The sequence below is a fragment of the Pseudochaenichthys georgianus genome, unplaced genomic scaffold (assembly GCF_902827115.2).
Source record: "Pseudochaenichthys georgianus unplaced genomic scaffold, fPseGeo1.2 scaffold_2146_arrow_ctg1, whole genome shotgun sequence".
NCBI lineage: Eukaryota > Metazoa > Chordata > Actinopteri > Perciformes > Channichthyidae > Pseudochaenichthys > Pseudochaenichthys georgianus.
In genome coordinates, this window is record NW_027262810.1 from 1 (window position 1) to 22530 (window position 22530).

Below are 22530 nucleotides of genomic sequence, written 5' to 3' on the forward strand. Positions count from 1 at the left end.
ATGAAAACATCAACAACACAACATACTGATAGAATACACAACTATGAGAAACATCAACAATACAACATACTGATAGAATACACAACTATGAGAAACATCAACAATACAACATACTGATAGAATACACAACTATGAGAAACATCAACAATACAACATACAGATAGAATACACAACTATGAGTAACATCAACAACACAACATACAGATAGAATACACAACTATGAGAAACATCAACAATACAACATACTGATAGAATACACAACTATGAGAAACATCAACAACACAACATACTGATAGAATACACAACTATGAGAAACATCAACAACACAACATACTGATAGAATACACAACTATGAGAAACATCAACAACACAACATACAGATAGAATACACAACTATGAGAAACATCAACAACACAACATACTGATAGAATACACAACTATGAGAAACATCAACAACACAACATACAGATAGAATACACAACTATGAGAAACATCAACAACACAACATACTGAATACTATTCTAATGTTGTGTTGTTGATGAGCTCGGGACAGTTTGAGCATCTGGTGATAAAGCCTTTGAACACCTCTGACTGCTCTTACTGCTGTCACTCATCTGTCCGCCATCGTTTGTGATTATTTGTCTTTATTTATATTGTTTACTCTCATTGTTTACTCTCATTGTTTACTCTCATTGTTTTCCTGTCGAGCCCTTTTGTCCGGCGCTTGGATTAATAAAGGGGTTCTGCTTTTATTCTGAAAGGGTGTGCAGACCGGATGTAACCAGAACGCCATTTTGCACACGAAGAGCCGATCACCATCCGAGTTTTTGGACTCTTTGTCTCGAAGAGACAGAAGTTCAGAACTTGTCGAGCCGGACCGGACAGAACCAGCCGGACCCTACCGGACCAGCCGGAGTGGAACGGGAGCGGAACGGCACCGGAACCGGACCGAGATGGAGGTGTTTGTTATTCAGGCGGATGTGATCCTCCAGGCGGGACTTCAGTCCGCGGTGTGTGAGCTCCATCCCGGGGAGGCGCAAGCTCCTGATAGGGTGAGGGCACGCTCAACTATATCCTGTACTCTTATATCTTATTATATATTCATATAAATGTGTTTATACGGGTTTATACGGGTTTATCTGAGAGGATAGAGAGAGTAATCCCTCCGTCACTTCCGGCATTGCTTTAGGCTTGTAATCACGCGAGACGACATCAACGTGATTAAGATGCAGTCAAAACATACTACAGTCTAACCATACTATTACTACGGTCTAAACATACTATTACCACAGTCTAACCATACTATTACCACAGTCCAACCATACTATTACCACAGTAAATAGTATGGTTAGACATACTTCAAGTTAAAGTACTCGTACCACAGTCTAGATACTGCAAGTTAAAGTACTCGTATCACAGTCTAGATACTGCAAGTTAAAGTACTCGTATCACAGTCTAGATACTGCAAGTTAAAGTACTCGTATCACAGTCTAGATACTGCAAGTTAAAGTACTCGTATCACAGTCTAGATACTGCAAGTTAAAGTACTCGTACCACAGTCTAGATACTGCAAGTTAAAGTACTCGTATCACAGTCTAGATACTGCAAGTTAAAGTACTCGTACCACAGTCTAGATACTGCAAGTTAAAGTACTCGTATCACAGTCTAGATACTGCAAGTTAAAGTACTCGTACCACAGTCTAGATACTGCAAGTTAAAGTACTCGTATCACAGTCTAGATACTGCAAGTTAAAGTACTCGTATCACAGTCTAGATACTGCAAGTTAAAGTACTCGTATCACAGTCTAGATACTGCAAGTTAAAGTACTCGTACCACAGTCTAGATACTGCAAGTTAAAGTACTCGTACCACAGTCTAGATACTGCAAGTTAAAGTACTTGTACCCTGTGCTTCCTGCAGGATCAGCTGACCGCCGTCCTCCGGATGATGACCAGAGAGGCGCTGCGTAAAATCAGCCGAGTCTTCAGAGAGCTCTACGTCCGCCTGGAGACTGAAAACAGATCTCTGAAGGACAAAGTGCTCCACCTGGAGTCAGAGGGCGAGAAGACTGTTTATAACATCCAGCCATCAGGTGAGGAGACACACATATTATATAGAAGTCTATGAGAAAAGGTTCCTCTTGATTTATTACTCAGATTGTATAGAAGTCTATGAGAAAATGTAATTAATATAAATGATTGACGTCAGTAAAGGACCCGTTGCATCATGTTTTCTGTCTCGCTGTTCTTACAGATGGACCCGCCCTCTCACTGGACATCAACCAATCAGCAGTGAACCCTACAGCACTCGCCATGGCGATCCTCTCCTCCTCCAAACAGCGGGCAAACAGCAGTTCTCAGGTTCCTCTGGTCATCGTCAGCCAGCCGCTGCCTCAACCAATCACAGGCCAAAGCCCCACCCCCCAGGACCTGCAGATGCAGACAGACCTGCAGACGCAGACAGACCTGCAGACGGACCTGCAGACGCAGACGGACCTGCAGACGCAGACGGACCTGCAGACGCAGATGGACCTGCAGATGCAGACGGACCTGCAGACGCAGACAGACCTGCAGACGGACCTGCAGACGCAGACGGACCTGCAGACGCAGATGGACCTGCAGACCGGCCTGCAGACGGAACTGCAGACGCAGACAGACCTGCAGACGGACCTGCAGACGCAGACAGACCTGCAGACGGACCTGCAGACGGACCTGCAGATGGACCTGCAGACGCAGACCGGCCTGCAGACGCAGTCAGACCTGCAGACGGGCCTGCAGATGGGCTTGCAGATGCATTCAGACCTGCAGATGGGCCTGCAGACGGACCTGCAGACGCAGTCAGACCTGCAGACGGACCTGCAGATGGAGGTGGTGTTAGAAATGTTCTCCACACATCCTGAAGAATCACCTGCAGGCATGACATCACTTCCTATGTCTGATGATCAGCCAATCAGTGATCCCTCAGTTGAACCAGTGACACACCTGACACCTGAGGACCAGGATGTGGTTGTAAGTCTGACACTGTCCACATTTAGAAAGAACTGGTTATAAGAACTTTCACAATAAAAGCCTCCCGTGGGTGGCCCTCCCCTTCCTGAGGCTTTTAATGCGAAACCAGGTCAACAACATAAATATATGTTTTAACTCATTATCATTTCTTTAATGTCTGTTTGCAGATGCTGAGGATTAATAATGCATCATATTTTAAAATACACAAGACTAAATAAATAAATCACTGCTGTTTGTTTTCCAGGAAACAGCAGTGGAGGCTGACAGTCAACCAGGTGAGACCTCAGTTATTACATATTATAATGTGTGAAGCTGACAAGTGAGCGGCCCGACCGAGCAAGGAGGCAGAACGTCCAACGATGCAACCCGGTGTGGGCATTTATTAACTCATACACACATGATCCACACAGCCTCAATCTGCTGTCCTGTGCGCACAGCCACCAGCAGCACCTCACACACTCTCTCTAACAGCAACACCCCAGAGCCTAAAGGCCCAACCCAACAGGACACAGGGGGGGGGAGGAGACAACACAGGGCACCAGGTGAGGGGGAGGAGACAACACAGGGCACCAGGTGAGGGGGGAGGAGACAACACAGGGCACCAGGTGAGGGGGGAGGAGACAACACAGGGCACCAGGTGAGGGGGGAGGAGACAACACAGGGAACCAGGTGAGGGGGGGGGAGACAACACAGGGCACCAGGTGAGGGGGGAGGAGACAACACAGGGCACCAGGTGAGGGGGGAGGAGACAACACAGGGCACCAGGTGAGGGGGGAGGAGACAACACAGGGCACCAGGTGAGGGGGGAGGAGACAACACAGGGCACCAGGTGAGAGGGGAGGAGACAACACAGGGCACCAGGTGAGGGGGAGGAGACAACACAGGGCACCAGGTGAGGGGGGAGGAGACAACACAGGGCACCAGGTGAGGGGGGAGGAGACAACACAGGGCACCAGGTGAGGGGGAGGAGACAACACAGGGCACCAGGTGAGGGGGGGGGGAGGAGACAACACAGGGCACCAGGTGAGGGGGGAGGAGACAACACAGGGCACCAGGTGAGGGGGAGGAGACAACACAGGGCACCAGGTGAGGGGGGAGGAGACAACACAGGGCACCAGGTGAGGGGGGAGGAGACAACACAGGGCACCAGGTGAGGGGGGAGGAGACAACACAGGGCACCAGGTGAGGGGGGAGGAGACAACACAGGGCACCAGGTGAGAGGGGAGGAGACAACACAGGGCACCAGGTGAGGGGGAGGAGACAACACAGGGCACCAGGTGAGGGGGGAGGAGACAACACAGGGCACCAGGTGAGGGGGGAGGAGACAACACAGGACACCAGGTGAGGGGGAGGAGACAACACAGGGCACCAGGTGAGGGGGGAGGAGACAACACAGGACACCAGGTGAGGGGGGAGGAGACAACACAGGACACCAGGTGAGGGGGAGGAGACAACACAGGGGGGAAGGAACACTTTTCAACTACAAAAAGCTAAACAACCCGTAACGGAGGCCGACATCTATGAGCCCAGAGATAGAAAATAACCAGGAGACACCTTATAATATGATTTATTAAATATAATACTTATATAAAATACACCGCCTGGACGCAGATCCTACATTTTGAATGTATTGCAGCGTGAACCATTTGACTGAGCCGCACTTAGAACTCTTCCTACAGTTTTAATCCCATCAACACCGACTTTAACATGTTGTGTTGCAGCTGACTTTAACATGTTGTGATGCAGCTGACTTTAACATGTTGTGTTGCAGCTGACTTTAACATGTTGTGTTGCAGCTGACTTTAACATGTTGCAGCTGACTTTAACATGTTGCAGCTGACTTTAACATGTTGTGTTGCAGCTGACTTTAACATGTTGTGTTGCAGCTGACTTTAACATGTTGTGTTGCAGCTGACTTTAACGTGTTGTGTTGCAGCTGACTTTAACATGTTGTGTTGCAGCTGACTTTAACATGTTGTGTTGCAGCTGACTTTAACATGTTGTGTTGCAGCTGACTTTAACATGTTGCAGCTGACTTTAACATGTTGCAGCTGACTTTAACATGTTGTGTTGCAGCTGACTTTAACATGTTGTGTTGCAGCTGACTTTAACATGTTGCAGCTGACTTTAACATGTTGTGTTGCAGCTGACTTTAACATGTTGTGTTGCAGCTGACTTTAACATGTTGTGTTGCAGCTGACTTTAACATGTTGTGTTGCAGCTGACTTTAACGTGTTGTGTTGCAGCTGACTTTAACATGTTGTGTTGCAGCTGACTTTAACATGTTGTGTTGCAGCTGACTTTAACATGTTGTGTTGCAGCTGACTTTAACATGTTGCAGCTGACTTTAACATGTTGTGTTGCAGCTGACTTTAACATGTTGTGTTGCAGCTGACTTTAACATGTTGTGTTGCAGCTGACTTTAACATGTTGCAGCTGACTTTAACATGTTGCAGCTGACTTTAACATGTTGTGTTGCAGCTGACTTTAACATGTTGTGTTGCAGCTGACTTTAACATGTTGTGTTGCAGCTGACTTTAACGTGTTGTGTTGCAGCTGACTTTAACATGTTGTGTTGCAGCTGACTTTAACATGTTGTGTTGCAGCTGACTTTAACATGTTGTGTTGCAGCTGACTTTAACATGTTGCAGCTGACTTTAACATGTTGCAGCTGACTTTAACATGTTGTGTTGCAGCTGACTTTAACATGTTGTGTTGCAGCTGACTTTAACATGTTGCAGCTGACTTTAACATGTTGTGTTGCAGCTGACTTTAACATGTTGTGTTGCAGCTGACTTTAACATGTTGTGTTGCAGCTGACTTTAACATGTTGTGTTGCAGCTGACTTTAACGTGTTGTGTTGCAGCTGACTTTAACATGTTGTGTTGCAGCTGACTTTAACATGTTGTGTTGCAGCTGACTTTAACATGTTGTGTTGCAGCTGACTTTAACATGTTGCAGCTGACTTTAACATGTTGTGTTGCAGCTGACTTTAACATGTTGTGTTGCAGCTGACTTTAACGTGTTGTGTTGCAGCTGACTTTAACATGTTGTGTTGCAGCTGACTTTAACATGTTGTGTTGCAGCTGACTTTAACATGTTGTGATGCAGCTGACTTTAACATGTTGTGTTGCAGCTGACTTTAACATGTTGTGATGCAGCTGACTTTAACGTGTTGTGTTGCAGCTGACTTTAACGTGTTGCAGCTGACTTTAACATGTTGTGTTGCAGCTGACTTTAACATGTTGTGTTGCAGCTGACTTTAACATGTTGTGATGCAGCTGACTTCAACATGTTGTGTTGCAGCTGACTTTAACATGTTGTGATGCAGCTGACTTTAACATGTTGTGTTGCAGCTGACTTTAACATGTTGCAGCTGACTTTAACATGTTGTGATGCAGCTGACTTTAACATGTTGTGATGCAGCTGACTTTAACGTGTTGTGTTGCAGCTGACTTTAACGTGTTGTGTTGCAGCTGACTTTAACATGTTGCAGCTGACTTTAACATGTTGCAGCTGACTTTAACATGTTGTGTTGCAGCTGACTTTAACATGTTGCAGCTGACTTTAACATGTTGTGATGCAGCTGACTTTAACGTGTTGTGTTGCAGCTGACTTTAACATGTTGTGATGCAGCTGACTTTAACATGTTGTGTTGCAGCTGACTTTAACATGTTGTGTTGCAGCTGACTTTAACATGTTGTGTTGCAGCTGACTTTAACATGTTGCAGCTGACTTTAACATGTTGTGTTGCAGCTGACTTTAACATGTTGTGATGCAGCTGACTTTAACATGTTGTGATGCAGCTGACTTTAACGTGTTGTGTTGCAGCTGACTTTAACGTGTTGTGTTGCAGCTGACTTTAACATGTTGCAGCTGACTTTAACATGTTGTGATGCAGCTGACTTTAACATGTTGTGATGCAGCTGACTTTAACATGTTGTGTTGCAGCTGACTTTAACGTGTTGTGTTGCAGCTGACTTTAACGTGTTGTGTTGCAGCTGACTTTAACGTGTTGTGTTGCAGCTGACTTTAACATGTTGCAGCTGACTTTAACATGTTGTGTTGCAGCTGACTTTAACGTGTTGTGTTGCAGCTGACTTTAACATGTTGCAGCTGACTTTAACATGTTGTGATGCAGCTGACTTTAACATGTTGTGATGCAGCTGACTTTAACATGTTGTGTTGCAGCTGACTTTAACATGTTGCAGCTGACTTTAACGTGTTGTGTTGCAGCTGACTTTAACATGTTGCAGCTGACTTTAACATGTTGTGTTGCAGCTGACTTTAACATGTTGCAGCTGACTTTAACATGTTGTGTTGCAGCTGACTTTAACATGTTGCAGCTGACTTTAACATGTTGCAGCTGACTTTAACATGTTGCAGCTGACTTTAACATGTTGTGATGCAGCTGACTTTAACATGTTGTGTTGCAGCTGACTTTAACATGTTGTGTTGCAGCTGACTTTAACATGTTGTGTTGCAGCTGACTTTAACATGTTGCAGCTGACTTTAACATGTTGTGTTGCAGCTGACTTTAACATGTTGTGTTGCAGCTGACTTTAACATGTTGTGTTGCAGCTGACTTTAACATGTTGTGTTGCAGCTGACTTTAACATGTTGCAGCTGACTTTAACATGTTGTGTTGCAGCTGACTTTAACATGTTGTGTTGCAGCTGACTTTAACATGTTGCAGCTGACTTTAACGTGTTGTGTTGCAGCTGACTTTAACGTGTTGTGTTGCAGCTGACTTTAACGTGTTGTGTTGCAGCTGACTTTAACGTGTTGTGTTGCAGCTGACTTTAACATGTTGTGTTGCAGCTGACTTTAACATGTTGTGTTGCAGCTGACTTTAACGTGTTGTGTTGCAGCTGACTTTAACATGTTGTGTTGCAGCTGACTTTAACGTGTTGTGTTGCAGCTGACTTTAACGTGTTGTGTTGCAGCTGACTTTAACGTGTTGTGTTGCAGCTGACTTTAACATGTTGTGATGCAGCTGACTTTAACATGTTGTGTTGCAGCTGACTTTAACATGTTGTGTTGCAGCTGACTTTAACATGTTGTGTTGCAGCTGACTTTAACATGTTGCAGCTGACTTTAACATGTTGTGTTGCAGCTGACTTTAACATGTTGCAGCTGACTTTAACATGTTGTGTTGCAGCTGACTTTAACATGTTACATTACATTACATTGCATTTAGCTGACGCTTTTATCCAAAGCGACTTACAATAAGTACATTCGACCAGGAAGACACAACCTTGAGGAAAACAGAATCATATAAGAACATCAGGTTTCAAAGAGCCAATCGTTTCAAGTGCTGCTCAACTGGCTAAGCCAGTCCTTTATTAGTATATAAGTGCTCTGTTAGCAGTTCTTTGTTAGTCATTCTATCGCTCGAAGTGGAGTCGAAAGAGATGAGTTTTCAGTCTTCGCCGGAAGGTGTGTAAGCTTTCTGCGGTCCTGATTTCAATGGGGAGCTCATTCCACCATTTTGGAGCCAGGATAGCAAACCCACGTGTTTTTGCTGATGGGAACTTGGGTCCCCCTCGCAGCGAGGGTGCAGCGAGTCGTCTGGCTGATGCAGAGCGTAGTGCACGTGCTGGGGTGTACGGTTTAACCATGTCCTGGATGTAGGAAGGGCCAGATCCATTCGCAGCATGGTACGCAAGTACCAGTGTCTTGAAGTGGATTCTAGCAGTTACCGGAAGCCAGTGGAGGGAGCGGAGGAGCGGCGTGGTGTGGGAAAATTTTGGAAGGTTGAAGACCAGACGAGCCGCTGCATTCTGGATGAGCTGCAGAGGTCGGATGGCACATGCAGGTAGACCAGCAGGAGGGAGTTGCAGTAGTCTAGGCGTGAGGTGACGAGAGCCTGGACCAGAACCTGCGTCGATTTCTGGGTCAGCTGTGGGCGTATCTTCCTGATGTTGAAAAGCGTGTATCTGCAGCAGCGGGTTGTAGCAGCGATGTTTGCAGTGAAGGACAGGTTGTTATCTAGGGTCTCACCCAGAGTCCTTGCAGTCTGAGTCGGGGAAACAACAGAGGGGCCGATGTTGATAGTTAGGTCAAGAGTGGGACAATCTTTTCCCGGAAGGAAAAGCACTTCAGTTTTGTCAAGGTTGAGCTTGAGATGATGAGCGGACATCCACTGAGAGATGTCAGCTAAACAAGCAGAGATGCGTGCGACGACCTGGGTCTCTGAGCGGGGAAAGGACAGAATTAATTGGGTGTCGTCAGCGTAGCAGTGGTATGAAAAACCATGCGGGCTAATGACAGATCCGAGCGAGTTTGTGTACAGGGAGAAGAGGAGGGGACCAAGAACAGAGCCCTGAGGGACCCCTGTAGTTAATTGACAAGGGTCGGACTCAGACCCTCTCCAAGTTACCCTGTAGGTGCGGTCTTTGAGGTATGAGGTGAGGAGAGAAAGTGCAGAGCCTGAAACTCCAAGTTCTTGGAGAGCGAAGGAGGATCTGATGATTCACCGTGTCGAATGCAGCAGACAGGTCCAACAGGATGAGGACAGAGGAGAGGGAGGCTGCTTTAGCAGTGTGCAGTTCCTCAGAGACAGCAAGGAGAGCAGTTTCTGTGGAGCGACCTCCTTGAAACCAGACTGGTGCGGATCCAGAAGGTTGTTCTGATGGAGAGAGCAGGAGAGGTGTTTAAAGACAGCACGTTCAAGTGTTTTAGACAGGAACGGGAGGAGAGAGACAGGCCTGTAGTTTATAACATCAGACGGGTTGAGAGTGGGTTTCTTCAGGAGAGGGTTTACTCTCGCCTCCTTGAGAGTGTGTGGAAAGTGACCAGAAGTTAGAGAAGTGTTGATGAAATGGGTGAGAAACGGTAGAATATCAGGAGCGATAGTCTGAAGGAGGTTTGAAGGGATAGGGTCCAGAGGACAGGTGGTAGGGCGGGCAGAGGTAATGAGGGTAAGAACCTCACTTGGAGAGAGAGGGGAAAAGGAGGTTAGTGTGCCGGTTGAAGGTGGCTCAGGTGATCCGGCGGTGAGTAGGGGTGAGTCAGAAAAAGAAGAGCGAATGTCGTAACCTTTTTTTCAAAGTGGTTAACAAAGTCGCTTGACAGAAGGGAGGAGGGGGAAGGGGCTTTGGGGGGGTCCAAGAGGGTGGAGAAGATGGAAAATAGTTTTTTAGGATTGGAATAGGAAGATTGGATCTTATCTTGAAAGAAAGTGCTTTTTGTCTGAGAGATGGAAGCAGAGAAAGAGGAGAGGAGAGCCTGATAGGTTAGGAGGTCGTCACGGTGTTTGGATTTCCACCATTTCCGCTCTGCTGCCCTAAGGACGGTTCTATTAGCACGCAGTGCGTCATTTAGCCAGGGAGCAGGAGGGGACTGACGAGCCTGCCGAGATGTGAGAGGACGGAGAGAGTCCAGAGAGGATGTGAGAGGACAGAGAGAGTCCAGAGAGGAGGAGAGAGGAGAGAGGAGAGGTTCTGCAGCAGAGTTTGGAGGCAGGAGTTGGAACGAGTCAGAGGAAGGGAGGGCTGAGAGCACCGAGGAGGCAAAGGTAGAGGGGGAGAGGGAACGGAGGTTACGGCGGACAAGTGCAGGATGAGAAGAGATTAGTTTGTTATGTTTGGAGAGGGGTAGAGAGAATGAAATGAAGAAGTGATCGGAGGTGTGGAGCGGGTTTACAGAGAGGTTAGAAGTAGTGCAGTTCCTTGAGAATATGAGATCAAGGACACTGCCAGCTTTATGAGTCGGTTAGTTCGTCTATCTTCCCCGTCTGGAGGTTGAAGTCTCCGAGAAGTACAGCGGGAGGGCCAGTTTCAGGGATGTGTGAGAGGAGATTATCTAATTCATCCAAGAAGTCCCCCAAGGCTCCTGGTGGACGGTAGAGAACAACAATGGTCAGTTGTATAGGATGGGTCACAGTGACGGCATGGAATTCAAAGGTGGAAGGAGTGAAGTTAGGTAGCTTGAAGAGGGAACAGCTCCATTTGGGAGAGAGCAGGAGACCAGTGCCACCTCCTCTGCCAGTGGGTCTGGGTGTATGGGAGAAGGAATATGCTGTGGAGAGAGCTGCTGGGGTGGATGTGTTGGATGTGTTGGATGGAGTAATCCACGTCTCAGTGAGAGCAATGTTGTGTTGCAGCTGACTTTAACATGTTGTGTTGCAGCTGACTTTAACATGTTGTGTTGCAGCTGACTTTAACGTGTTGTGTTGCAGCTGACTTTAACGTGTTGTGTTGCAGCTGACTTTAACATGTTGTGTTGCAGCTGACTTTAACATGTTGTGTTGCAGCTGACTTTAACATGTTGTGTTGCAGCTGACTTTAACGTGTTGTGTTGCAGCTGACTTTAACGTGTTGTGTTGCAGCTGACTTTAACGTGTTGTGTTTCAGCTGACTTTAACATGTTGTGTTGCAGCTGACTTTAACATGTTGCAGCTGACTTTAACATGTTGTGTTGCAGCTGACTTTAACATGTTGTGTTGCAGCTGACTTTAACGTGTTGTGTTGCAGCTGACTTTAACGTGTTGTGTTGCAGCTGACTTTAACATGTTGTGTTGCAGCTGACTTTAACATGTTGTGTTGCAGCTGACTTTAACGTGTTGTGTTGCAGCTGACTTTAACGTGTTGTGTTGCAGCTGACTTTAACGTGTTGTGTTGCAGCTGACTTTAACATGTTGCAGCTGACTTTAACATGTTGTGATGCAGCTGACTTTAACATGTTGTGTTGCAGCTGACTTTAACATGTTGTGATGCAGCTGACTTTAACATGTTGTGATGCAGCTGACATTAACATGTTGTGTTGCAGCTGACTTTAACATGTTGCAGCTGACTTTAACATGTTGTGTTGCAGCTGACTTTAACATGTTGTGTTGCAGCTGACTTTAACGTGTTGTGTTGCAGCTGACTTTAACATGTTGTGTTGCAGCTGACTTTAACATGTTGTGTTGCAGCTGACTTTAACGTGTTGTGTTGCAGCTGACTTTAACATGTTGTGTTGCAGCTGACTTTAACATGTTGTGTTGCAGCTGACTTTAACGTGTTGTGTTGCAGCTGACTTTAACATGTTGTGTTGCAGCTGACTTTAACATGTTGTGTTGCAGCTGACTTTAACATGTTGTGTTGCAGCTGACTTTAACGTGTTGTGTTGCAGCTGACTTTAACGTGTTGTGTTGCAGCTGACTTTAACGTGTTGTGTTGCAGCTGACTTTAACGTGTTGTGTTGCAGCTGACTTTAACGTGTTGTGTTGCAGCTGACTTTAACATGTTGCAGCTGACTTTAACATGTTGTGATGCAGCTGACTTTAACATGTTGTGTTGCAGCTGACTTTAACATGTTGTGTTGCAGCTGACTTTAACATGTTGTGTTGCAGCTGACTTTAACATGTTGCAGCTGACTTTAACATGTTGTGTTGCAGCTGACTTTAACATGTTGTGTTGCAGCTGACTTTAACGTGTTGTGTTGCAGCTGACTTTAACATGTTGTGTTGCAGCTGACTTTAACGTGTTGTGTTTCAGCTGACTTTAACATGTTGTGTTGCAGCTGACTTTAACATGTTGCAGCTGACTTTAACATGTTGTGTTGCAGCTGACTTTAACGTGTTGTGTTGCAGCTGACTTTAACATGTTGTGTTGCAGCTGACTTTAACATGTTGTGTTGCAGCTGACTTTAACATGTTGTGTTGCAGCTGACTTTAACGTGTTGTGTTGCAGCTGACTTTAACGTGTTGTGTTGCAGCTGACTTTAACATGTTGTGTTGCAGCTGACTTTAACGTGTTGTGTTGCAGCTGACTTTAACATGTTGTGATGCAGCTGACTTTAACATGTTGTGTTGCAGCTGACTTTAACATGTTGTGTTGCAGCTGACTTTAACATGTTGTGTTGCAGCTGACTTTAACGTGTTGTGTTGCAGCTGACTTTAACATGTTGTGATGCAGCTGACTTTAACATGTTGTGATGCAGCTGACTTTAACATGTTGCAGCTGACATTAACATGTTGTGATGCAGCTGACATTAACATGTTGTGTTGCAGCTGACTTTAACATGTTGCAGCTGACTTTAACATGTTGTGTTGCAGCTGACTTTAACATGTTGTGTTGCAGCTGACTTTAACATGTTGTGTTGCAGCTGACTTTAACATGTTGTGTTGCAGCTGACTTTAACGTGTTGTGTTGCAGCTGACGTTAACATGTTGTGATGCAGCTGACTTTAACATGTTGCAGCTGACTTTAACATGTTGCAGCTGACATTAACATGTTGTGATGCAGCTGACATTAACATGTTGTGTTGCAGCTGACTTTAACATGTTGTGTTGCAGCTGACTTTAACATGTTGTGTTGCAGCTGACTTTAACATGTTGCAGCTGACTTTAACATGTTGTGATGCAGCTGACATTAACATGTTGTGATGCAGCTGACTTTAACATGTTGCAGCTGACTTTAACATGTTGTGTTGCAGCTGACTTTAACATGTTGCAGCTGACTTTAACATGTTGTGTTGCAGCTGACTTTAACATGTTGTGATGCAGCTGACTTTAACATGTTGTGTTGCAGCTGACTTTAACATGTTGTGTTGCAGCTGACTTTAACATGTTGTGTTGCAGCTGACTTTAACATGTTGTGATGCAGCTGACTTTAACATGTTGTGTTGCAGCTGACTTTAACGTGTTGTGTTGCAGCTGACTTTAACGTGTTGTGTTGCAGCTGACTTTAACATGTTGCAGCTGACTTTAACATGTTGTGTTGCAGCTGACTTTAACATGTTGTGATGCAGCTGACTTTAACATGTTGTGTTGCAGCTGACTTTAACATGTTGCAGCTGACTTTAACGTGTTGTGTTGCAGCTGACTTTAACATGTTGCAGCTGACTTTAACATGTTGTGTTGCAGCTGACTTTAACATGTTGTGATGCAGCTGACTTTAACATGTTGTGATGCAGCTGACTTTAACATGTTGTGTTGCAGCTGACTTTAACATGTTGCAGCTGACTTTAACATGTTGTGTTGCAGCTGACTTTAACATGTTGTGTTGCAGCTGACTTTAACATGTTGTGATGCAGCTGACATTAACATGTTGTGATGCAGCTGACTTTAACATGTTGCAGCTGACTTTAACATGTTGTGTTGCAGCTGACTTTAACATGTTGCAGCTGACTTTAACATGTTGTGTTGCAGCTGACTTTAACATGTTGTGATGCAGCTGACTTTAACATGTTGTGTTGCAGCTGACTTTAACGTGTTGTGTTGCAGCTGACTTTAACATGTTGTGTTGCAGCTGACTTTAACGTGTTGTGTTGCAGCTGACTTTAACATGTTGTGTTGCAGCTGACTTTAACGTGTTGTGTTGCAGCTGACTTTAACATGTTGTGTTGCAGCTGACTTTAACATGTTGTGTTGCAGCTGACTTTAACATGTTTCAGCTGACTTTAACATGTTGTGTTGCAGCTGACTTTAACATGTTGTGTTGCAGCTGACTTTAACATGTTGTGTTGCAGCTGACTTTAACATGTTGTGTTGCAGCTGACTTTAACATGTTGTGATGCAGCTGACTTTAACATGTTGCAGCTGACTTTAACATGTTGCAGCTGACTTTAACATGTTGTGTTGCAGCTGACTTTAACATGTTGTGTTGCAGCTGACTTTAACATGTTGCAGCTGACTTTAACATGTTGTGTTGCAGCTGACTTTAACATGTTGTGTTGCAGCTGACTTTAACATGTTGCAGCTGACTTTAACATGTTGTGTTGCAGCTGACTTTAACATGTTGCAGCTGACTTTAACGTGTTGTGTTGCAGCTGACTTTAACGTGTTGTGTTGCAGCTGACTTTAACGTGTTGTGTTGCAGCACTGAGCTCGGAGCAGCAGAAGGAGACGGACAGGAGGAGAAGGCGGGAGCTGTACAAGGAGAAGAGGTTTTTCTGTGAGTTGTGTAACAAAGGCTTCCACCAGCAGCATCAGCTGAAGAAACATGCTTCCTGCCACCTGAAGCCGTTCCCCTGCAGCTCCTGCGATAAAGGCTTCTATAAAGCCCGCAGTCTGCAGAAACACGAGCAGAGCCACAGGCTGCAGGCGGCGCAGGAGAGCGACCCGGAGAAGCTGCTGCGCTGCGACGCCTGCAGTAGGACCTTCCGTCTGCAGAGGCAGCTGCGCGCTCACCAGGCTGCGCAGCACCGAGAGCAGCAGCTGCACTGCAGCATCTGCCCGCGCAGCTTCACCTCAGCCGCAGCGCTGCGATACCACCAGGTGTCGCACGCCGCCGTCAAGCCCTTCATGTGCGACGTCTGTGGAAAAGGCTTCACCAGGAAGAAGAGTCTGCGTGAGCATCAGACGGTGCACAGCGGCGCGCGACCCTACCCCTGCGCTGCCTGCGGGAAGAGCTTCTCCACCGCCAGCAACCTGCGCGTCCACAAGAGGTCGCATTCAGACGAGCGGCCGCACAAGTGCCTCCAGTGCGACAAAGCCTTCAAGAGCAGGATGGGCCTGCTGCAGCACCGCCTGGTTCACTCCGGGGAGAAACCATTCACCTGTCCCACCTGCGGACTCAGCTTCGGACTCAAGTACAACTTCCAGAGACACGTGCGGCTGCACAACGGGGAGAAACCCTTCAGGTATACTACTTCCTGTCTGTCTCCTGACTTCCTGTCTGTCTCTTCCTTTCTGTCTATTCCTGTCTGTCTCCTGACTACCTGTCTGTCTATTCCTGTCTGTCTCCTGACTACCTGTCTGTCTCTTCCTGTCTGTCTCCTGACTTCCTGTCTGTCTATTCCTGTCTGTCTCCTGACTACCTGTCCGTCTCTAACTGTCTGTCTCTTCCTGTCTGTCTCCTGACTTCCTGTCTGTCTATTCCTGTCTGTCCCCTGACTACCTGTCCGTCTCTTCCTGTCTGTCTCTACCTGTCTGTCTCTACCTGTCTGTCTCTACCTGTCTGTCTCTACCTGTCTGTCTCTACCTGTCTGTCTCTACCTGTCTGTCTCTACCTGTCTGTCTCTACCTGTCTGTCTCCACCTGTCTGTCTCTACCTGTCTGTCTCTATCTGTCTGTCTCTTCCTATCTGTCTCCTGACTACCTGTCTGTCTCTTCCTGTCTGCCTCCTGACTACCTGTCTGTCTCCTGACTACCTGTCTGTCTCTACCTGTCTGTCTCTACCTGTCTGTCTGTCTGTCTGTCTGTCTGTCTGTCTGTCTGTCTGTCTGTCTCTACCTGTCTGTCTCCTGACTACCTGTCTGTCTCTACCTGTCTTTCTCTACCTGTCTGTCTCCTGACTACCTGTCTGTCTCTTCCTGTCTACCTCTTCCTGTCTGCCTCCTGACTACCTCTTCCTGTCTGTCTCCTGACTACCTGTCTGTCTCTACCTGTCTGTCTTTACCTGTCTGCCTCTTCCTGTCTGCCTCCTGACTACTTGTCTGTCTCCTGTCTCAGGTGTGAGAAGTGTGGAGAAGGTTTTTCTGGAACGTGGGCCCTGAAGAGCCACATGCTGGTCCACGGTGTGGAGAAGCCCTTCATGTGTGACCTGTGTGGAAAGACCTTCTTCTATAACTGTCAGCTACAGAAGCACCAGCAGCTGGTCCACGGGGAGAAGGAGCGTCGGGGGGGTGGCGCGGCGGGGAGGCGGAGAGAAACCGTAGAGAAACCGTTCGGCTGTAAAGTCTGTCTGAAGAGCTTCAGCAGCTCCGCCACGCTCAGGACGCACGAGAAGAGCCACGCCGAGAACAAGGAGTTCAGCTGCGACTCCTGTGGGAAGACCTTCCACCTGAGACACCTGTACCTGTACCACCTGAGGACGCACAGCGGCGAGCGGCCGCACGTCTGCGCCGTCTGCAGCAAAGGCTTCCTGTTGCAGTCGCAGCTGAAGCAGCACGAGCTGCTGCACACCGGAGAGAAGCCGCACCGCTGCCAGACCTGCGGGAAGGAGTTCAGGACGCCGCAGAACTACCACCGCCACCTGCTGGTCCACAGCGGAGAGAAACCCTACGACTGCTCCGTCTGCAGCAGGAAGTTCAGGCAGTCCAACCAGCTGAAGTCTCACATGCAGATCCACACCGGCGTCAAGCTGTACTCCTGCCAGCGCTGCAACCACGGCTTCTCCGACTCCAGACAGCTGAAGAAGCACCGCTGCGGAGACGAGCTGCAGCTGAAGAAGCACCGCTGAGGAGACGAGCTGCAGCTGAAGAAGCACCGCTGAGGAGACGAGCTGCAGCTGAAGAAGCACCGCTGAGGAGACGAGGACACGAGCTGCAGCTGAAGAAGCACCGCTGCGGAGACGAGCTGCAGCTGAAGAAGCACCGCTGAGGAGACGAGCTGCAGCTGAAGAAGCACCGCTGAGGAGACGAGCTGCAGCTGAAGAAGCACCGCTGAGGAGACGAGGACACGAGCTGCAGCCGAAGAAGCACCGCTGAGGAGACGAGCTGCAGCTGAAGAAGCACCGCTGAGGAGACGAGCTGCAGCTGAAGAAGCACCGCTGAGGAGACGAGGACACGAGCTGCAGCCGAAGAAGCACCGCTGAGGAGACGAGCTGCAGCTGAAGAAGCACCGCTGAGGAGACGAGCTGCAGCTGAAGAAGCACCGCTGAGGAGACGAGGACACGAGCTGCAGCCGAAGAAGCACCGCTGAGGAGACGAGCTGCAGCTGAAGAAGCACCGCTGAGGAGACGAGGACACGAGCTGCAGCCGAAGAAGCACTGCTGAGGAGACGAGCTGCAGCTGAAGAAGCACCGCTGAGGAGACGAGGACACGAGCTGCAGCCGAAGAAGCACCGCTGCGGAGACGAGCTGCAGCTGAAGAAGGACCGCTGAGGAGACGAGGACACGAGCTGCAGCTGAAGAAGCACCGCTGAGGAGACGAGGACACGAGCTGCAGCTAAAGAAGCACCGCTGAGGAGACGAGCTGCAGCTGAAGAAGCACCGCTGCGGAGACGAGCTGCAGCTGAAGAAGCACCGCTGAGGAGACGAGCTGCAGCTGAAGAAGCACCGCTGAGGACACGAGCTGCAGCTGAAGAAGCACCGCTGAGGAGACGAGGACACGAGCTGCAGCCGAAGAAGCACCGCTGAGGAGACGAGCTACAGCTGAAGAACCACCGCTGAGGAGACGAGCTGCAGCCGAAGAAGCACAGCTGAGGAGACGAGGAGACGAGCTGCAGCCGAAGAAGCCCCGCTGAGGAGACGAGCTGCAGCCGAAGAAGCACCGCTGAGGAGACGAGGCTTCAGCATCTAGCCTAGCTTAGCATCTCTGTGTGTACTCCTTTATTTTTGATATGAAAACAGACTTTATGATGAAAACCAGAAGAGTTTTTGTAGTTTTTTATGATTTATTATTCTGAAGTAAATAAAATCTGAAACCAGTTCCTGTCTCTCTCTCTCTTATCATCATCATCATCATCATCATCATCATCATCATCATCATCATCATCATCATCATCATCTCGTCTTCGTCTTTATATGAACAGTCTGAGGGTCTGACACCGTGACAGATCCGGTGAGTCCCTCTCCGGGGAGCTCGGCACCTGATCTCCAGGGCCCAGGAGTTCAACACTTTGAATCCCCGTCTGATCGGATCAGATTTAGATTTAGGAGTTGAAAACCAAACGACAGGATGAGGATCACTTTGATATCAGAAATGAACTGTACAATTTATTTTAAAATATGTTTCAATTTAAATAAGAAGGCAAAGTTTGTTAACTGAAATAATACACCATTTTTAGCCTTCATGGGAAATACATTTAACTTTTCATTTTTGCTCACGTTTGAGGGGCCCATTTTGTTTTCAACCACATGTTGATGACATAAATGTTTATGCTCATAAAGGTATCATAACAAAGATTGTCAATGGACAGGTGATCAGGTGGACAGGTGATCAGGGGATCAGGTGATCAGGTGGACAGGTGATTAGGTGGACAGGGGATCAGGTGGACAGGTGATCAGGTGGACAGGGGATCAGGTGGACAGGTGATTAGGTGGACAGGTGGACAGGGGATCAGGTGGACAGGGGATCAGGTGGACAGGTGATCAGGTGGACAGGTGATCAGGTGGACAGGTGATCAGGTGGACAGGGGATCAGGTGGACAGGTGGACAGGGGATCAGGTGGACAGGTGATTAGGTGGACAGGTGATCAGGTGGACAGGGGATCAGGTGGACAGGTGATTAGGTGGACAGGGGATCAGGTGGACAGGTGATCAGGTGGACAGGGGATCAGGTGGACAGGGGATCAGGTGGACAGGTGATCAGGTGGACAGGTGATCAGGTGGACAGGTGATCAGATGGACAGGTGATCAGGTGGACAGGGGATCAGGTGGACAGGTGATCAGGTGGACAGGGGGACAGGTGATCAGGTGGACAGGTGGACAGGTGATCAGGTGATCGGGTGGACAGGGGATCGGGTGGACAGGGGATCGGGTGGACAGGTGATCGGGTGGACAGGTGATCAGGTGGACAGGTGATCAGGTGGACAGGGGATCAGGTGGACAGGTGATCAGGTGGACAGGGATCAGGTGGACAGGTGATCAGGTGGACAGGTGATCAGGTGGACAGGTGATCAGGTGGACAGGTGATCAGGTGACATGGTGGACAGGGGATCAGGTGGACAGGGGATCAGGTGGACAGGTGATCAGGTGGACAGGTGATCAGGTGGACAGGTGATCAGGTGGACAGGTGATCAGGTGGACATGTGGACAGGGATCAGGTGGACAGGGATCAGGTGGACAGGTGATCAGGTGGACAGGTGATCAGGTGGACAGGTGATCAGGTGGACAGGTGATCAGGTGGACAGGTGATTAGGTGGATCAGGTGGACAGGTGATCAGGTGGACAGGGGATAGGTGGACAGGTGATCAGGTGGACAGGTGATCAGGTGGACAGGTGATCAGGGGATCAGGTGGATCAGGTGGACAGGTGATCAGGTGGACAGGTGATCAGGTGGACAGGGGATCAGGTGGACAGGTGATCAGGTGGACAGGTGATCAGGTGGACAGGTGATCAGGTGGACAGGGGATCAGGTGGACAGGTGATCAGGTGGACAGGGGATCAGGTGGACAGGTGATCAGGTGGACGGGTGATCAGGTGATCGGGTGGACAGGGGATCGGGTGGACAGGGGATCGGGTGGACAGGTGATCAGGTGGACAGGTGATCAGGTGGACAGGGGATCAGGTGGACAGGTGATCAGGTCGACAGGTGATCAGGTGATCGGGTGGACAGGGGATCGGGTGGACAGGGGATCAGGTGGACAGGATCAGGTGATCGGGTGGACAGGGGATCGGGTGGACAGGGGATCGGGTGGACAGGTGATCGGGTGGACAGGTGATCGGGTGGACAGGTGATCAGGTGATCAGGTGGACAGGTGATCAGGTGGACAGGGGATCAGGTGGACAGGTGATCAGGTGGACAGGTGATCAGGTGGACAGGTGATCAGGTGATCAGGTGGACAGGTGGACAGGTGATCAGGTGGACAGGGGATCAGGTGGACAGGGGATCAGGTGGACAGGGGACAGGGGATCAGGTGGACAGGGGATCAGGTGGACAGGTGATCAGGTGGACAGGGGATCAGGTGGACAGGTGATCAGGTGGACAGGTGGACAGGGGATCAGGGACAGGTGATCAGGTGGACAGGTGATCAGGTGGACAGGTGATCAGGTGGACAGGGGATCAGGTGGACAGGTGATCAGGTGGACAGGTGATCAGGTGGACAGGGGATCAGGTGGACAGGTGATCAGGTGGACAGGTGGACATGTGGACAGGGGATCAGGTGGACAGGGGATCAGGTGGACAGGTGATCAGGTGGACAGGTGATCAGGTGGACATGTGGACAGGGGATCAGGTGGACAGGTGATCAGGTGGACAGGTGATCAGGTGGACAGGTGATCAGGTGATCAGGTGGACAGGTGATCAGGTGGACAGGTGATCAGGTGGGACAGGGGATCAGTTGGACAGGTGGATCAGGTGGACAGGGGGACAGGGGATCAGGTGGACAGGTGGACAGGTGGATCAGGTGGACAGGGGATCAGGTGGACAGGGGATCAGGTGGACAGGGGATCAGGTGGACAGGTGATCAGGTGGACATGTGGACAGGGGATCAGGTGGACAGGGGATCAGGTGGACAGGTGATCAGGTGGACATGTGGACAGGGGATCAGGTGGACAGGTGATCAGGTGGACAGGTGATCAGGTGGACAGGTGATCAGGTGGACAGGTGATCAGGTGGACAGGTGATCAGGTGGACAGGTGATCAGGTGGACAGGTGGACAGGTGATCAGGTGGACAGGGGATCAGGTGGACAGGTGATCAGGTGGACAGGGGATCAGGTGGACAGGTGATTAGGTGGACAGGTGATCAGGTGGACAGGGGATCAGGTGGACAGGTGATCAGGTGGACAGGGGATCAGGTGGACAGGTGATCAGGTGGACATGTGGACAGGGATCAGGTGGACAGGGGATCAGGTGGACAGGTGATCAGGTGGACAGGTGATCAGGTGGACAGGTGGACAGGTGATCAGGTGGACAGGGGATCAGGTGGACAGGTGATCAGGTGGACAGGTGATCAGGTGACAGGTGATCAGGTGGACAGGGTGATCAGGTGGACAGGTGGACAGGTGATCAGGTGGACAGGTGATCAGGTGATCGGGTGGACAGGGGATCGGGTGGACAGGGGATCGGGTGGACAGGTGATCAGGTGGACAGGTGATCAGGTGGACAGGTGATCAGGTGATCGGGTGGACAGGTGATCAGGTGGACAGGGGATCAGGTGGACAGGTGATCAGGTGGACAGGTGATCAGGTGGACAGGTGATCAGGTGATCGGGTGGACAGGGGATCGGGTGGACAGGGGATCAGGTGGACAGGTGATCAGGTGATCGGGTGGACAGGGGATCGGGTGGACAGGTGATCAGGTGGACAGGTGATCAGGTGATCAGGTGGACAGGTGATCAGGTGGACAGGGGATCAGGTGGACAGGTGGACAGGTGATCAGGTGGACAGGTGATCAGGTGGACAGGTGATCAGGTGATCAGGTGGACAGGTGATCAGGTGGACAGGTGATCAGGTGGACAGGGGATCAGGTGGACAGGGGATCAGGTGGACAGGTGGACAGGTGATCAGGTGGACAGGTGGATCAGGTGATCAGGTGGACAGGTGATCAGGTGGTCAGGTGATCAGGTGGTCAGGTGATCAGGTGGTCAGGTGGACAGGTGATCAGGTGGACAGGTGATCAGGTGGATCAGGTGATCAGGTGATCAGGTGGACAGGTGATCAGGTGATCAGGTGGACAGGTGATCAGGTGGACAGGTGATCAGGTGGACAGGTGATCAGGTGGACAGGTGATCAGGGTGATCAGGTGGACAGGTGATCAGGTGGACAGGTGATAGGTGGACAGGTGATCAGGTGGACAGGTGATCAGGTGGACAGGTGATCAGGTGGACAGGTGATCAGGTGGACAGGTGATCAGGTGGACAGGTGATCAGGTGGACAGGTGATCAGGTGGACAGGTGATCAGGTGGACAGGTGATCAGGTGGACAGGTGATCAGGTGGACAGGTGATCAGGTGGACAGGTGATCAGGTGGACAGGTGATCAGGTGGACA

General features: G+C 49.2%; 1 protein-coding gene across 1 annotated transcript; it reads left to right on the forward strand.

The window, feature by feature from the left end:
- Positions 1–778: 778 nt before the first annotated feature.
- On the forward strand, positions 779–18307 carry LOC117441910 (zinc finger protein 791-like). The gene is made up of 6 exons (XM_034077926.2): positions 779–1052; positions 1921–2092; positions 2254–3008; positions 3253–3283; positions 14816–15578; positions 16390–18307. The coding sequence occupies exons 1-6, from the start codon at positions 954–956 to the stop codon at positions 17117–17119; spliced, it is 2550 nt and encodes an 849-aa protein (XP_033933817.1). The 5' UTR covers positions 779–953; the 3' UTR covers positions 17120–18307.
- The last annotated feature ends 4223 nt before the right edge of the window (positions 18308–22530 follow it).